The sequence below is a fragment of the Periophthalmus magnuspinnatus genome, chromosome 5, assembly GCF_009829125.3.
Source record: "Periophthalmus magnuspinnatus isolate fPerMag1 chromosome 5, fPerMag1.2.pri, whole genome shotgun sequence".
NCBI classification, from domain to species: domain Eukaryota; kingdom Metazoa; phylum Chordata; class Actinopteri; order Gobiiformes; family Gobiidae; genus Periophthalmus; species Periophthalmus magnuspinnatus.
This window is the reverse complement of record NC_047130.1, coordinates 27,175,032-27,190,054: the sequence shown is the minus strand read 5'-3', so window position 1 is coordinate 27,190,054 and position 15,023 is coordinate 27,175,032. Positions and strand designations below refer to the sequence as shown.

Below are 15,023 nucleotides of genomic sequence, written 5' to 3'. Positions count from 1 at the left end.
CCATGTCAGACATTTAGATAATTGCTAAAAAAAAATAACTTTATTACAATTCATAGAATTCCGTTCCACAGTATGCAGGGAGGCAGACTTACATCTGCAGTTGAAAATAAATAATGAAAATAAAATGTACAATATTATGGAATCATACACAACAGTAACACATAAGGCTGCTTTGATAAGAGTTGCTGTACATGATGCATCTCAAGGCAGATTGTACGAGTGGTGTTGTGGACAGTTCAGCCTTAACAAGTATGGATACAACTCTGTACTTAATGCAATTCACTAAACAGATTATTAACTGTTCAACCTGGAATCTCTCATTAAGAACAACTCTTATATCCCGGTGTCCATTGGACACATTTGTGTCAGTTTTTATGTCACATAAGACATGGGGAACTTAAAATTGTACACCACTCATGCACACAATCAATCGCAACAACAGTATTGCATCTACAACCAAAGTTTGCCTGAGCGCAGAGTTGTAACATGCCCACAGTCATGCTGGTTGGCTGAGGCTACAAGTGTTTATGCAACTAGAGAGGTTACTGAAGGAGAAAGGGGTGAATATAGTCGTGCTATGTTCTATTTTGATACTGAAAAATTTAAATGCTTGTTTTGGTGATGCAGTATAAATTTCCCCGGCAACTGCATTTTCATTGTCTTTGCATTAGGTTTGTATCGGGTTTGTAATCCATCTCCGTCCCACTGTACATTGGATGTTTTTATTTTTCTGACGATTAGAATATTTTATTGAAGGCAGCCAAAATCGTGCATTGGACACATGGCTCAAATCTTGATGTAAACAACAGACTTGCATTCATACAAAGTTTAAAATGAGAGAATGAATATTTGGTACAAAATGTGTTTGTGTCCGATTTTTTTTTTTTTTTAATATATAATTACAGTCCTTTGCAAGGTGCAATTTGGTGGCAACAACTCCACACAGCACTGCTGCAGTGTCCCAGAAGGCCTCAGAGGGGATTGGTGAGTGACAGGGGCAGGCTCACTCCAGGTCCTGGAGATTTATGGTGCTTCCAGTGAACTGGGAGTTCTCAGAGTTATTATCCTCCTCCGTCATCCCCGATGGCTCCTGTAAAAGCCCAGCAGGTAAACTCCATGGACACAACAATGCAGGTAATGTTTGTTATCTTTCAGCATTCTACATTTTGGACAAAGTTACAATGAATATGTGCAAACTTTCATGACTCCTACAATAATGTGTAGTTATTTGTACCTGTAAAATGTTGACAGGCAGATCCACGGTGAGCTGGGCATGAGAGGTGGAAGGCTGAGAGCTCAGCTGAAAAGCAAGGTCTCCATCAGACGCTGGATCGTCCTAAAGGAGAACATACAAATATTTCAATATCAAATAAATATAAGCAAATTCTTTAAGTAGGCCAGAGCTTCTCAACTGGTCTCCAACTAACCAAGCAAATCATAATCAAATATGTGTGACACCTGGACAGTGTCATAATGGTACCCATGGATTAAATTTAGTTCAACAGCAAGTTCATCATAAACCATACCTAATGAAAGAGGAGTCAGCGTGTGACCTGGAGTGTACCTGGAGTAGCTGAATGTGCACATATTGAGGAGTGGCATCCCGCAGACTCGGGGCCCTGGTGGAGGATGTTGTGCTTTCACTGTAATGAGGTCCTGCCCCAGACAGTGGTGTTGAAGCTGCCTTCACAATTTTAGCTCTTTTCACTGTTGACCACAAACAGAAAAATGTTTCGTTTTAATAACTTTCAGAATTATTCAAATAACATTATAGATTATAATTGCTTCAGATTTTATAAAACAAAAACATCTATGTATGCTTTGTTGCTTGCAACAACAAACACCATAAAGAAAGATGTCACAAATTTACCAGATATTGATCCTCGCTGTTTCTTCTTCTTGGCCAACTGAATGGCTCTATAGTCTGTTCGCGCAGATCCTCCAGTTTCCTAGAAAAGATGGAAAATGTTTACCCAATGTTTAATCCACACATGTGTGACAGTAACTTTCTCTCACCAAGAAGCTGCTGGGGGACACAGTTGTGTGTTCAGAGTCCTTCTGTGGGCTGAAGCTGTTTCCGGGACCAGGGAACACAAATTGGGTGAGCACTTTTTCCCCCTCCTGTGTCTCCATTACCTCCACACAGCTCAGCAGAGGTCCTGAGCCAGGGCCACTCCCCTCTGGGGCTTTGGGGGGAGAGGCTAGGAGCTCCACCACCGGAGCTGTGGTCTCAACACTCAAGGAGTCAGCAGACACTCCAGCCCCCTGTATACTGAGGCTGCTCAGGGAGCCCAAGGCCTCTGGAGTCACACTCTGCACATCATCCAGGTTAAGAGTACCCTGTGGAGGCAGCACCTCTTCAACAGACCGCTCCAGGGCCTCATGAGAGCCCATCTCTGTCCCAGCTGCCAACAACAAAGGGTCTACAGCTTTTGCCAGAGTTGTAGATGTCCTTGTACTTAGGGTAGAGCCTACTGAAGACGGGTCGATGGTGAGGATGCTTGAGCTGACCATGGACAGGTCCATGGTGAACATACCAGACGAAGAGGCCCCACTCACAGGTATTCCCACGCCAATTCCTGCAGTGGGAACGGTGCCAGTTGACACTCCGGACAACAGAGAGCTTAGGTCCAGATTAGTCAGCTGGTCTACCGCAGTGCCTCCCCCAGGGACCAGAGCAGGAGATGGGCTGACCAACTCGCTGCTAGGAGTCAAAGCAGGAGTCATCTCCATCTGACTCAGCACATCTGAGAAATACAAATGTCACATATTTCAATAGGTTTCTGGTGCTTTGGTGAATTTGTTTCAGTCACAATATCATGTCTGTACTGACCAGGACTGATGTGGTGACCCTTCAGCATGTGGCTCTTGAGGCTGCTGCGTGATGAGAAGTGCTTGGTGCAATCAGCCACAGGGCAGCGATTGCGCAGGCTGCTGGCATCCTGCTTGTGCTTCTTGGAGTGGATGTAAAGACTACTGCGTGCTGAGAATCTGGCATTACAACCTAGGGAGCAAAACAAAGTTAGCAAACATTTATGTTCTAATTCTGCCAATTCTGGTATATTACTGAGGACATTACCTTCTGCGTGGCACTGGAAAGGCTTGGTGCCCAGATGGGTGATGCTGTGACCCTTCAAGTGCTCAGCCCGAGTGAAAGACTTTCCGCACCCCTCCTCGGTGCAAATGAAGCGGCGGTCATCATCATGTTTCCTGATGAATACAGATTTGTACAGAAACATTCAATTAGCAACCAGAAAATACTTGGTTGTCATGCAATTTTTTTTTTTTATGAAATACTGGAAGCTCTGCCCAAATTTATTTTTGCCTCATGACTAAGTGACATGCAGCAGGATTACTGAAGATTTCCTTACCGTTTGTGTCTGAGGAGTTTAGACATGCTCGTGAAAGACCAGCCACAGCCCTCAGAGTCACAGACAAACGGCCTTTCACCTGGACGTAGACCAAAATAAACACAACAGCTCAGTGAATTTAAAAAACTGCAACATAGAAGCACTAAAAGTGGCTCTGCACTTTGGATCAGCTCATATTCAGAAAAGTATTAGTAATAATATAATTTACATGTTAACAATGCAGAATAACTTCACTATTCACTCCTGAAACCTTTGCCTCAGTAAACTAATCTGTAAACTTATAAAAATGCCCATCTTTGTGTGATTTTAATGTCCTTCTTATTCTGTAAAGCACTTTGAATTACTTTGTGTACAAATTGTGCTATACAAATTAACTTGCCTTGCCTTGCCATCTTCTATAGGACTGTGCTCGAGTCAAAAAGATGTGTTGTTTTGTAAAATGTCCAGGTGTAACATACCTGTGTGACTCCTGAGGTGGATCTTCAAGCGGCAGGCCTTATCATAGGTCTTGTCACAACCAGGAAACGTACAGGAGAAGTGACCCGACTCTCTGAAGTGAGTTCGATTGTGGGAGAACAGGGCACTGAAGGTCATAAACGTTTTCTCACAACCTGCAAAGTTATATTAGAATATTGTTTTCTTGTGTTATAGTACAGTATTTAACCTATATTTCTTTTATAAGGGTGATCTGAGTGCTCAGCAGAACACTCCACTATCAAATACAATTGTTTCTCTACTGCAAAGCCACACCACTACTGAAATGAAAAATATATAGGTGTGATGCATCATGTATTACCTGGAAAATCACATTTGTGAGGCCTCTGGGGCTCAAAGTGAACTCTCTGGTGACTAGCAAGCCGTGTGGCACTGCGGAACCTCTCGCTGCAGATATCACAGGCAAAGGCGTCGTCCTGCTTGTGGTTCTTAATGTGAGCTTTGAGGTTATAAACAGTAGTAAACCGCCGGTCACAGCCCTCTATTGTACACTCAAAAGGCCGCTGTTTATCGTGGGACTGAAGATGCCTCTTGAGTTTATAGGAGGTAGCAAAAGCCCAACCACAACCCTCCACAGTGCACTGGAACGGTCTTGGGTCCTCAGCGTGGTGTAACTGGTGAACTTTGAGCTTCTGTCTTGAAACAAAAGTGAACGCACATCCAGGTTCAGGACAGGTAAAGAGGGAAATAATCTCTTTCTTTGATTTTATGGGGCCGTGAACCTCCTCATTTTCAGTATTTAGGGCAGCTGCTTTGGGGGATGGAGTGATCAGATCCGCCTCTGTTAAAGTGTACAGTGTTGAACAGTCATCCACCAGAGACAGTTCTGAGTCCTTCATTTCACTGGAGCTGGAGGCTGCCAGTGTATTGATCTTTCCAATTGTCTTTGCTCCACCATCATAATTAAGCAGAACAAAATCTTCATAGTCCTTCATGCCAAGTTGTTCTTTTAAACTGACCAAGTCCTCTTCCTTGTGAACAGCTCCCTCTGGAGGAGTGGTGAATGTGAGGAAGCCATTGTCTATGGTCACAATAATGTTTTGGTTGTTGATCATGATAGTCCCAGAGAAAGTTTCATTGCCAGGGACATCAGAGGACATGGTGAGTTGGGTAGCACTGCTCTGTTGCCCATCTGTAATTATGTCTGGACTGTCCAATGTTTCCATCAAGTCTGAACCCACTGAAACAAAGGCACTGCCATCGTCCAAATCGTCCACAGGAACTTTACTGACAGCGCCGTGTGTGCAAGAATTAGCGGGTAGTTTCTGATCGCAGCTGTGCGTAAAAATGGCCTCTTCTGCACTTTTCTGATCGTCAGTCCGCTTCGTGTCGAAACCGTCATCTGGTAAACAAAAACTATGCTCGTTCATCTCCAAAGTGTTATTTTTAAGTACGCTCAAGTCTTCATTGGATTCACAAAACATAACGTTGTCTTCAACTTCCAGGAAAGCGCTGGCCCGCACACTGTCGCTCAGACTCTCCTTTCCTTTAGCAGAGCCTGTGGCTCCCGGCTCCAGAGCCGCCCCGGAGCTGGATGCCTCGGTCTTACCGCTGTGAGGAGTCACAGTCAGGACCACGTACAGCCTCTGGAGGTCCTTACACACCGCGGTACCATGTTCACCTGCAGGCTGGCTGTTCAGGGCAGAGTGTGTGGAGTCCTCATGATGAGTCTGTAAACCTGAGGCTGTTTCCTGTCCGCCCTCTTCCTCCAGTCGAGACAGCGCCATTTTCCCCTCTGCGACCCTCCCCGCGCTGCTGTAGCTCCAGGTCTGTGCGGGCTGCTGTGGGCTAAACTGAGCCCCGTGATGTTTCCTAAAGTTGGAGCATTTATAAGCTGCAGAGTGTTTCTCTGAAGGCGCAGTCTGTTGTGCGGGAGGACAGTCCTCTGCGCTGCCATGTTCCGCCTGGAGCCGACACGCAGCTGTCCTCGGCCTGGTATTGTTGTTGTTGTTGTTGTTGTCACTTTGGTGCTGTCCGTCCACTTCACATTTTGAAGAGATGAATCTTGTTCTCGGGGTGGATGTCGTCGGGGCCGGTGACAGAGTGGGTCCACACAGGGCGCCATGTTGAGAATGATTGTTTTGGGCATCTGAAAGCCCCTGAATTTCCATCTTGGTATCCCTGTAGCAGCGCCGCGTAAAGGCCCGCCCTCTGAGGAAAAACATCTGACAGTGTAGCTCCAAACATGTCCAACAGGAGGCGCTCATTTGCGTTTAATGGCTTCTGTCTTTATATTCTGTTAAAAGCATGGACTGTATGGATAAAGCATTGAATGATGGATGGAACCAAAACTATTTTCCAGACACCTGTTGCAGTAACTAATAATCAGCATCTTATCAGTCTGATATGATTACAATTAAAACATTTAAATAATACATGTGGCCAAAAACAGTTGAGCTTCTGCAAAAACTGTCCACCAGAGAGCATCACAGAATAGACCAGATACTAAATGTGATTAAATTACTTTTATCCCTAAAATTTACCAGAGGAAAACGCTGGTTCTAATTTTAAAGTCTATCCATGAAAGCCTAACGTAAGAGCTAGTCCTCAAAACAGATTAAGTATATGGTGAGTAAGACAGTTACATTTAGAATTTACAACGTTTAAGGGAAGCGAAGAAGCAGTTTATCAAAAACAAACTGTGACAAATGACCAGCAGTTGTACTTTACTTCAGACTCATCACACTTTGTAAGGGTAGTTTTACTTTTTTATTTTGATCAGTTAAACAATGTCACTTAGGCTTAATGCCCCTCAAATAAATTCTTATCCAGGGTACCAAAGTAACTGGTGATAATCTGAATGGTTCAAAGCAACAACATAAAACAGGCTTGGCACAAAAACTGTTTGAAAGGCACAAAAAGTTCCTGAGGTAAGTTGCTGAAGAACCCATTTGTCAAACCTGAAACCTTTAAAATAACAACACAAAGGCAGAGTGACTAATAAGTGTTTTCACGTCTGTATGTCCAGACCCACATGCAGTGCACATTTCCATTGCTGAAGCTCATTACAATGTCATTATTATTGTTCAATATTTTAGAGGCCTTGAAGGGAGCATTGATGTCACAGTCAGTTTACTTAGAAATGATCCATTATCCAGTTTTACATAACAAAACATTTGACTTCATGTCTGAGAAACTAAAACCTAACCTAGTATACTTCCACCTCTTATCTGTATCAATATCAACTGTCCACACAGTTGTGAATGAATAAAAAATTTAAATGTGTGTGTATATATTTGTATGTCCAGTGGTGGAAATGTGATGCCAGTACTTTACAACCACAAACCATACCATTTACTATAACTTTACCGTCATACATACTCACAATTTAATTCACACCCAACAGTAAAAAGTTGAAAAACATAAAATATACTTTAAAAAGGGTGTTGTTTTTAGAGGCAGAGACCAGCTTTCATGCAAAGCTGATGTCATTTAAGATATTACACAGTATTTCTATTGCTCAAGTGCTTACATCACCTCAACCTTCTTTGAATGTGAAAGAGCAACAGGATTAAAATAATTAATTGATCAAATTTTCTAAAGGATGATCATCTATAAATAATGATCACATACATCTGCCATTAAGCATAATAATTTTACTCCCTTCCCTTTAGCAGAAACATCCCTTTGAAAATCCAGACAAAAGTGTTTAGAGCATTTAAAAAAAAAAAAAAAAAAAAAAAAAAATCATTAAACTGGAATTGGAGGCTTTGTTTTTGCAGCAGACAGAGCAGTGGTAGACATAGCTTAGCCTGTTTGACAGGAGTATCGGAGGCTTTAGACAATAGCATTATGCCCTCGGAGGCCAACACCACGAGCAAACTGCTCCAACAGGCCAGAGATGGCAGCTGAAGGACTGGGAGTGGAAGACTTGAGACCCACTGTGGAGCTGTAAGCCGCCAAGAAGATCTCCCGCACTGATTCAAGCCGGGTCTGCCGCTCAGAGGGCAAGGGACACCTACAGACAGAGGGGCATAGCAAATTAACCATCTAGGGTTGTGGTTGACTACAGTACAAGGCGGTTAATTACCCAACTAAATCCTACTGGATTTTATATATATATATTTAAAAATTTTTTTTTAAGAAAATCAATGCAATCACTCACATACGCCCACTAGGCCCGTCTTCCTGAAAACTGAAGGGCAAGGGGGAGTCGTAGGGAGGAGCTACCACAGATGAGCTGGAGGAGACTGAGGCTGTGGGTGCAGGAAAGTGTGCATGATCATGAATGCTCCCACACCCTGAGACAATCTGCCAGCTTCCATATTCTGTAGAGACTGATGAGGCAGAGCGTGCACTGTCTACAATCAGCCTAAAACAGAGAAACATAAATTCACACATGCGTCAAGATAAAGCCTTTCTGATATTTGAAGGCATACCTTCTCCCAGGAACAGCTAGAGGACTGCTGCCAGTGTGTGTGAGCCCATGGTCGGACTGGTTGGAGGAGGAGGAGCTGGAGGACCTGGCCTCACTCAGTTGATGTGATATGCTCTCCTCCAGTCTGTTCCACATCACCTGAGGAGAGGGGGATGGGCCTTTCCTCCTGAACTCAGAGAGTTGTTATAATTAGGATAGGAATACCTTATCTGGGGGTTAACTGGACTGTCCAAAATAATTTCACAATTTCAAAGTGCCTGAATAAGTATTCATTCATATATATATTATATATATATATAATATATATATAATATATATATATATAATATATATAATATATATAATAAATATATATATATATATATATATACACACACACACACACGCACGCATATTACCAACTGAAAAATATGAGTAAGGTCAACTAAGAGCACAAGTAAATCATTATCCTCAGTAAATGTATCATTGCATCAATTATTTAAATTTGTCTAGCTGCAGTTCAGTACTGACCAGCACGCAGCAGCTGGTTGGTTCATAAATAGGTCTGGGGTATCACTGTTCAAACTGGAAGGTCCTCCAAGCTCCTCAGTGATCAGAGAGAACTCACTGCTCAGACTGGTCACACTGCCACGGTCTCTCGACTCTGGAACACACAACCAAGTAGTGCCAAGTAGACAGGGGGTATATTTAGATAAACCATAAATCAATATCTCAGTGAGACATTTGATATGTTAACAGACTGAATCAAATTTAAATCACAGTGTAATATGCATCATTCCTAAATCCCTTGGGAGGCTACTTGGAATGTGCTGGAGAGCTGCTAAAGATGCCTGCATTAGGCTAACTGAGCTTTATAGCAAAAACCTAGTTCATAATATTAATGGAGGTGACCATGTTTACAAGTTACAACTGTTTATATTAATGGCTCATTTTTACATATTTACAAGGTTTGATTTTTTTTTTTAAACAAACAATAAGTTCTAAAAGGCATAAGTGGAGAAACCCATTGTGACACTGTCACCTCACCACAGATCTGACCCATTGCCTCCAGGTGAAATCAACCTTGTCTGAATGGAGATAGTTAAGTTTAATGACATATTAAGGAATAATCACGTGGCAGTCCCATGCCAAAAAGTTACATAGTGCATATTTAAAGCACACTTTTCAAAACTATTACTCAACACTTACTTAACTGACAGAGGTCATCCACAGTAAATTCATTATCTTTGAACTGTGAATTCTTTCTTCTGAGAAAAGAAAAAGATACAGTTATTATGACAAAAAAGTCACACAAGAAGTAGGTAAAAATATATCCCAAACATGCTTTGTATATTCAGGTCAATAATGTACAAACTAATTATACATTATGAATGTAAACAAATGTGCAAGTTTAAAAGTGTGAATTAAATACCTCAGTCTCTTTACAGCAGAGAACTTCTCTGAAACAATGTGCTTCAAAAAATTGAAGCAGAAAAAAAATATCTAGAAAAAAAATGCATATCCTATTATAAGGAGCACCAAACCATTTTAACAGACAATGTAATTGTATACGTCAGATCAGGGAGACAAAAATCCAAGTACTAACCTCTTCCCCTTTGGAGAGGCGATCAGGCAGCATGTGACTATAATATAGAGGAAAAAAGTATGCTATTTGTACAAGTATGTTATTTGTGGTTCTAGTGATGTAGTGTCCTCCACAAACATCAACACCCTTTACAAAATATGCAATGACGTGTGAACCTTTGCAATATTGACCCTACACACTTTGTGAATCTCAAATCTTTAGCCTGTGTAATGTATATTAAATAATGTATTCCCATATCAGTTTGCATAAACCATGCATTCTGATATGGGAATACATTAACACGGTTAATGCAGTACAAAGATATGATATATTTTACCCAAACATGAACCAATCGTATGCGATGGTTAGGTACAGAATCTCTGCTGGCTCCAGACTAGCGTGCACAATACCATCCTGTAGGACAACAACATATCACATTTCAAAAAATGTGTCAGTGTACCCAGACATACAAGCCACATGTTGAGTCAGTGTTCCATATACAGTGTAGAATAGATGTTTAATTATAAAATGGGGGAGCTTACAGCCCACAGAGACAGCCGGAGAAGAGAGACAAACAGAGGCGTTCTGTCCCATCCAGATATGCAGTGCACCAGCAGCCCGCTCTCATCTGAAGCAAGAGGCATCACTCAGTTATCAGAGTGATCATTTTGAAGTTGATATTTAACATAGTTCAGTCATTAAAATGTAATTAGCCAGTCGGCGCATGTTAACCTACCATCACTGTTAATGATATGAAGAAGCAGCTTCAGGTAGTTTTGAGTTTGTTCCACCAAGTCCCAGGACTAAAATACACATAGAATAAAACACATTTAGTATATGTCATATCCTATTTATAAAGACTGTTGAAAGCTGGTGACAACCTGGAGCAATTCTGATGTATTAAAAATGTGAGTTATATAAAGTTAGGATTTCACTGTTACTTGGCATAATCATAACAAGCACACTGTTCTCACAATTATCACTTGGAACTGCAGAAGAAAAATGTATTTACCTGGTACTGGGTCCAGTCTATGTTTAGGTTCTGAGTGAAGCATGTAGGGATTGTCAAAGGCGCATCCACATAATCCTGTCCCAGAGCAAATCCAAATATGGTCAGAACAAGGACAGGGAATGTCCATACCTCAAAGAAGGAAAGGGACTCACCTGATTCCAGTTAAAAACAAGACCTTCTGCTGTGTAGTCTCTGTCTTTGTACTCCTTAAAGAACTCACACCCTGAAAAAAACACACCAAATAACCATCCCAAAATCATCTCAGCGTAAAGATAAATGAGAAATACCATAGCTAAAAGCAGAAGTTAATGTAAGACAGTGTGGGACAAAGTGTTCATTGCTCATTCACTTTGACCAATTTGAACGTTGGAAAAACTACTAAAACTGGAGTGAATGGAAATGGGTGATGTACAGCATTAATTCCATCAGTCAATATGCTTTCTAAAGTTTACCTGGATAAGGCACTGAAAGCAGAGTGAAGTCTGCATAGCGTTGAGCTTTATCCACCTTTTCGGAAGAGGTTACACTGTAATTACAAACAAGGCATTGTCTTATCATAAAAGTAAAATCATCATCATAATAATAAGGTAAATATATAGTCATGCACTTACTTTAGACCAAATTTAACCTTCTTATTCTCCACCATCAGGTCACAGATGTAGCGCACAGAAAGGTAGCGTAGTAGCTTAATGTCGTGACCACGAACCTTATCAAACAGTTGAGAGTCACCATTCCTGGAAAAAAATAATAATAATTACAATTAACAGTGTCAAATGATTAAACTTCTTTTACATATTTCAATGACAACACCAGCTCTGTCTATAGAGTTTAAAGCACCTATATTACACAAAATTGACTCCTGTGAGCTTTAAGCCACATTAGAATGTTATTACCTCAAAATACATACATGCTCTGTTCCACCTTGTGATGTCATGAAACGGTAGTTTTCAGCTTAACGGCTACCTTTTTACCTTAGTGGAGACTGGAGATTCCACGGCTGAAATCATTTAATTGATTCTAGTGAGGGTATATGGAGTGGACAATGGAGCACTTTCTGTTTGACATCAGAAGGTGAAACAAAGTGTTCTCTGTTTAAGAGAAGAACTCTGAAACTCTAAACACAATATAACTTTGGGTATACTTTTGATGAGGAAATAACATTATAACAGATCAGAATATAGTGTAATATGGCCGTGATAAAGAACTTGTATAATACAAAGCCCCATTTTATTAATTTATTATTTATTATGTAATTTAATATTTTAATCTTTATTCTATTGCAACTGCCTCTGTACAATGTATTTTCATCATTGTCTGGCAAATAGAGATTTTTCTTAAACCATCTTATCCTATGACATAATGGTTTATATATTATGAATATTGTCGTCACCTCACTCCACTGTCATCCTCTGGAACCTCTTCTGGCTCTGTCACTGTGTCATCAGTGCCCCCTGCAAAGTTAACAAGAGTCACTTTATTCCTGGGACAGTTGATTAGAATGTCAAGACAAATATCATTATTTACTTAACTCGTTCTTTCATCTTGACCTTTTGTGAAATAATCATTCAGAACAATATTTTTGGGAGATACCTGAGAATATGTAGTTGTAGCCTGTTCGGCCATAGAGCTCCCCCCAGCCTGCTAGAGTAGATGACCGGCAAATATGCTGCAAAACAAACATTTAGCATTGAAATGATTGATCCATTCAGTGTAGTTAGTTGAAAACTATGATGCACTTCCTCTTTGATTGAGATTTAAATACACTATGACACACAACATCATTTCCTAATACAGGCAGACCTACAGTGAATAGTTTTAAACATGTTTTCTGAAGATATTCTAGGCTGTTGGCAATAAAACATGCTAACTTTAACTTTTGGAAAACTACTCAGCCAGTTTTAACAGTTTTGGTTTAAAGTGAAACCTACAACTTCCCCCTGCACTGTAGTTTCAATTGCTATAAGTGGGTCTACTTCTAAATTTCTAGATACTAACACCACAATAATTATGCATTGACATTAGGCTTTTCATTAAATTCCTCAATATGTAAAGGTTGTGTGTTAGAGGGTACCTTTCCCTTGTAGAGGATAACAGGACAAACAAATCTTCCCCTACATCGGGCAAGCTTACTCCTGTTTACCAGGTCCTGAAGCTTACTGATGTGTACAGCACCTTCAGATCTGCAACATAAAAAAAGCTCAGTATTTTGAACTTAGTCTGATGCATAGATATTTAAAACTTGCAATACTTTTAAAAATCAACCCGCTCAATATAAGAAACTTTGATGTGGCAAGCTATGCAAAATTAGTAAGTAACAAGTAATATTTTGTGGTGCTGTCTACTTCACTTACATAAAAACTTCAACAGACCCGCACAATGTGCAATTAAAAACAATTTGGTATTAGTACAACCAGCTGTCACACAAAAGTACTTTGAACAGTCATGAGATCAACCACACTTGTGTGAATGAAAGCTAACCTTTGGTCTTAGTATAGCTAAAGATGAGGACATAGAGGAAAACAAACAACGCCGGCTAATAGGTAACTGATTGGACTTTGCCATCAAGAAGCAGCAGCAGGATACCTGCTTCTCTCACACTCCAGCTCTTGCTCCAGGAACACAATTTGCCGTGGGTAGTGGCCGCACACCTCTCCATTAGAGTTGTGGATGATGCTATACTTATAATCCCTTGAGAATAAGTCGAGGGTGCGCCTCTCAATTGCCTCCACCTGGCAAAGGACAAACAAATAATATAATCGACAGAAGCAGTACAAACTTTCTCTCCATGAGGACAAGCAGCTGGTGGACTATGGTCCACCAGCTGCTTGTCCTCATGGAGAGGTTATTGCTCAGCCTGTAATGCTCCAGGATGGGATTAAATTTATCAATCCTACATTTATTCAATTACAGCCCTTTTAATTGCTGGAAAATACAAGCATTCCTACAGTAAGCATGATGACCTCCCCACAGACCTGACCTGAACTTGGCCTGGTCACTTGTTTGTCTTCATGGAGATAAATAAATTAAATGGCATAATGTGAATGGCATAATGTGAATGTCCTTGGAGACTATGGACATAACAATAAATGCTTTTTCTTGACAATAACAAAAGTTCACAGAGGGTGAACTTAAACACTTCCAAGTTTTTAAGAGTAGGGAGGTTATATCTTGAGTAAACATTTAAGCAACTAGGTAATTTCATGTCAGTGATTGGATTTTCTTCCACTGTGGCTCACCTGTGGGGTCACTTCTTTTGCTCTGTACTGTGTCTTGGAGAACAAATAGATCAAATCTACTATTTCCTCGCTTTTTCTCAATGACAGTCCGGAGGCAGCCATAGCAGAGCCTCTACCCACGGCAGTGGCCTGTAACCTGACGTGGCCTCCCTCATACACAGCAGCGCCTTGGCTTTTGGGTTTGAAGGAGCGGCCAGGCCATCCCTTCCCGGCCAACTTCTTCCTGACTGCCCGCTGAAACGGGCCGGAGCCGGGAACTCGTCGAGAATTCAGGGCCGTGGTGGCACCTTCGGTCGGTACTCGGCTACACCACTGCACAGCCAAAGGGTGTTAGCACAGGGCTAACACAGACCAAACAGAGGTTTCGGATCAGTTTCCACAGGTAAAACAGGATGATTTCGCAAAACTGCATATATTGATGTGTCCACTCCAGCGGCTTATTCACACTTTATGCACTTGTTACTCAGCTCCCGAAAGCTAACTGTGACCTGCAAGTGTGCAAGGTGGACTACGACGTCTCCAGTGTCTTCAGACGTCTCCTCGTCTCCTTAGCGACGGCGGACATTGCATCCAACATATTCCACAAATAAAAGTCGTATGAGTGAACTGTTTCAGGCCAGGGTGAGCTGCGCACTGATGTTGCAATGTACTTCTGCACGATGTTAGTATCTACGAGCTAAAGGAAAACAGACAGTAAACAGGAAGTTAGGGTAAGCACGTGACAGGAAGTTGATACGTAAGCACTGTAAGGTGGGCAGGACCTACTGCCCCCCCTTAAAACACCCACACACCCACACCCCGACACACACGCCCACGCACACACACTCACACAAAATATTGTCACACTTTTCCATTTCTGCATATTTCACGGAAAATCTATTATAAAATCGGTCTCTTTCTGGGGAAAATGAATAGCAAATTCCCTAAGTTATGGGCCATTTTGTCTTTTATTGAGTCCATGTAGGAC

The 15,023-nt window shown here is 41.3% G+C and overlaps 2 protein-coding genes across 3 annotated transcripts; both read right to left on the bottom strand.

Annotated features, from left to right (window-relative positions):
• Nucleotides 1–895: 895 nt before the first annotated feature.
• si:dkey-156n14.3 (zinc finger protein ZXDC) lies at nucleotides 896–6,013 on the bottom strand. The gene is made up of 10 exons (XM_033966179.2): nucleotides 4,168–6,013; nucleotides 3,830–3,982; nucleotides 3,372–3,450; nucleotides 3,080–3,210; nucleotides 2,834–3,004; nucleotides 2,017–2,747; nucleotides 1,871–1,949; nucleotides 1,565–1,707; nucleotides 1,235–1,336; nucleotides 896–1,090 (listed from the first exon to the last, which is right to left on the bottom strand). The coding sequence occupies exons 1-10, from the start codon at nucleotides 5,975–5,977 to the stop codon at nucleotides 1,004–1,006; spliced, it is 3,486 nt and encodes a 1,161-aa protein (XP_033822070.1). The 5' UTR covers nucleotides 5,978–6,013; the 3' UTR covers nucleotides 896–1,003.
• Nucleotides 6,014–7,348: 1,335 nt separating this feature from the next.
• Nucleotides 7,349–14,750, bottom strand: mtmr14 (myotubularin related protein 14). 2 transcript variants are annotated; one of them, XM_055221904.1, is made up of 20 exons: nucleotides 14,545–14,744; nucleotides 14,057–14,368; nucleotides 13,404–13,549; nucleotides 12,892–13,000; nucleotides 12,411–12,486; nucleotides 12,211–12,271; nucleotides 11,432–11,554; nucleotides 11,273–11,346; nucleotides 10,973–11,043; nucleotides 10,821–10,895; nucleotides 10,545–10,611; nucleotides 10,351–10,454; nucleotides 10,146–10,222; nucleotides 9,830–9,866; nucleotides 9,656–9,726; nucleotides 9,433–9,491; nucleotides 8,755–8,887; nucleotides 8,246–8,410; nucleotides 7,972–8,178; nucleotides 7,349–7,824 (listed from the first exon to the last, which is right to left on the bottom strand). In XM_055221904.1, exons 2-20 carry the CDS (start codon nucleotides 14,156–14,158, stop codon nucleotides 7,644–7,646), a joined length of 1,938 nt encoding a protein of 645 aa, XP_055077879.1. In that variant the 5' UTR covers nucleotides 14,159–14,368; nucleotides 14,545–14,744; the 3' UTR covers nucleotides 7,349–7,643. The 2 variants fall into 2 exon arrangements, with proteins under 2 accessions (XP_055077879.1, XP_033822071.1); XM_033966180.2 differs by having other exon boundaries at nucleotides 10,351–10,436; nucleotides 14,057–14,750.
• Nucleotides 14,751–15,023: the final 273 nt, after the last annotated feature.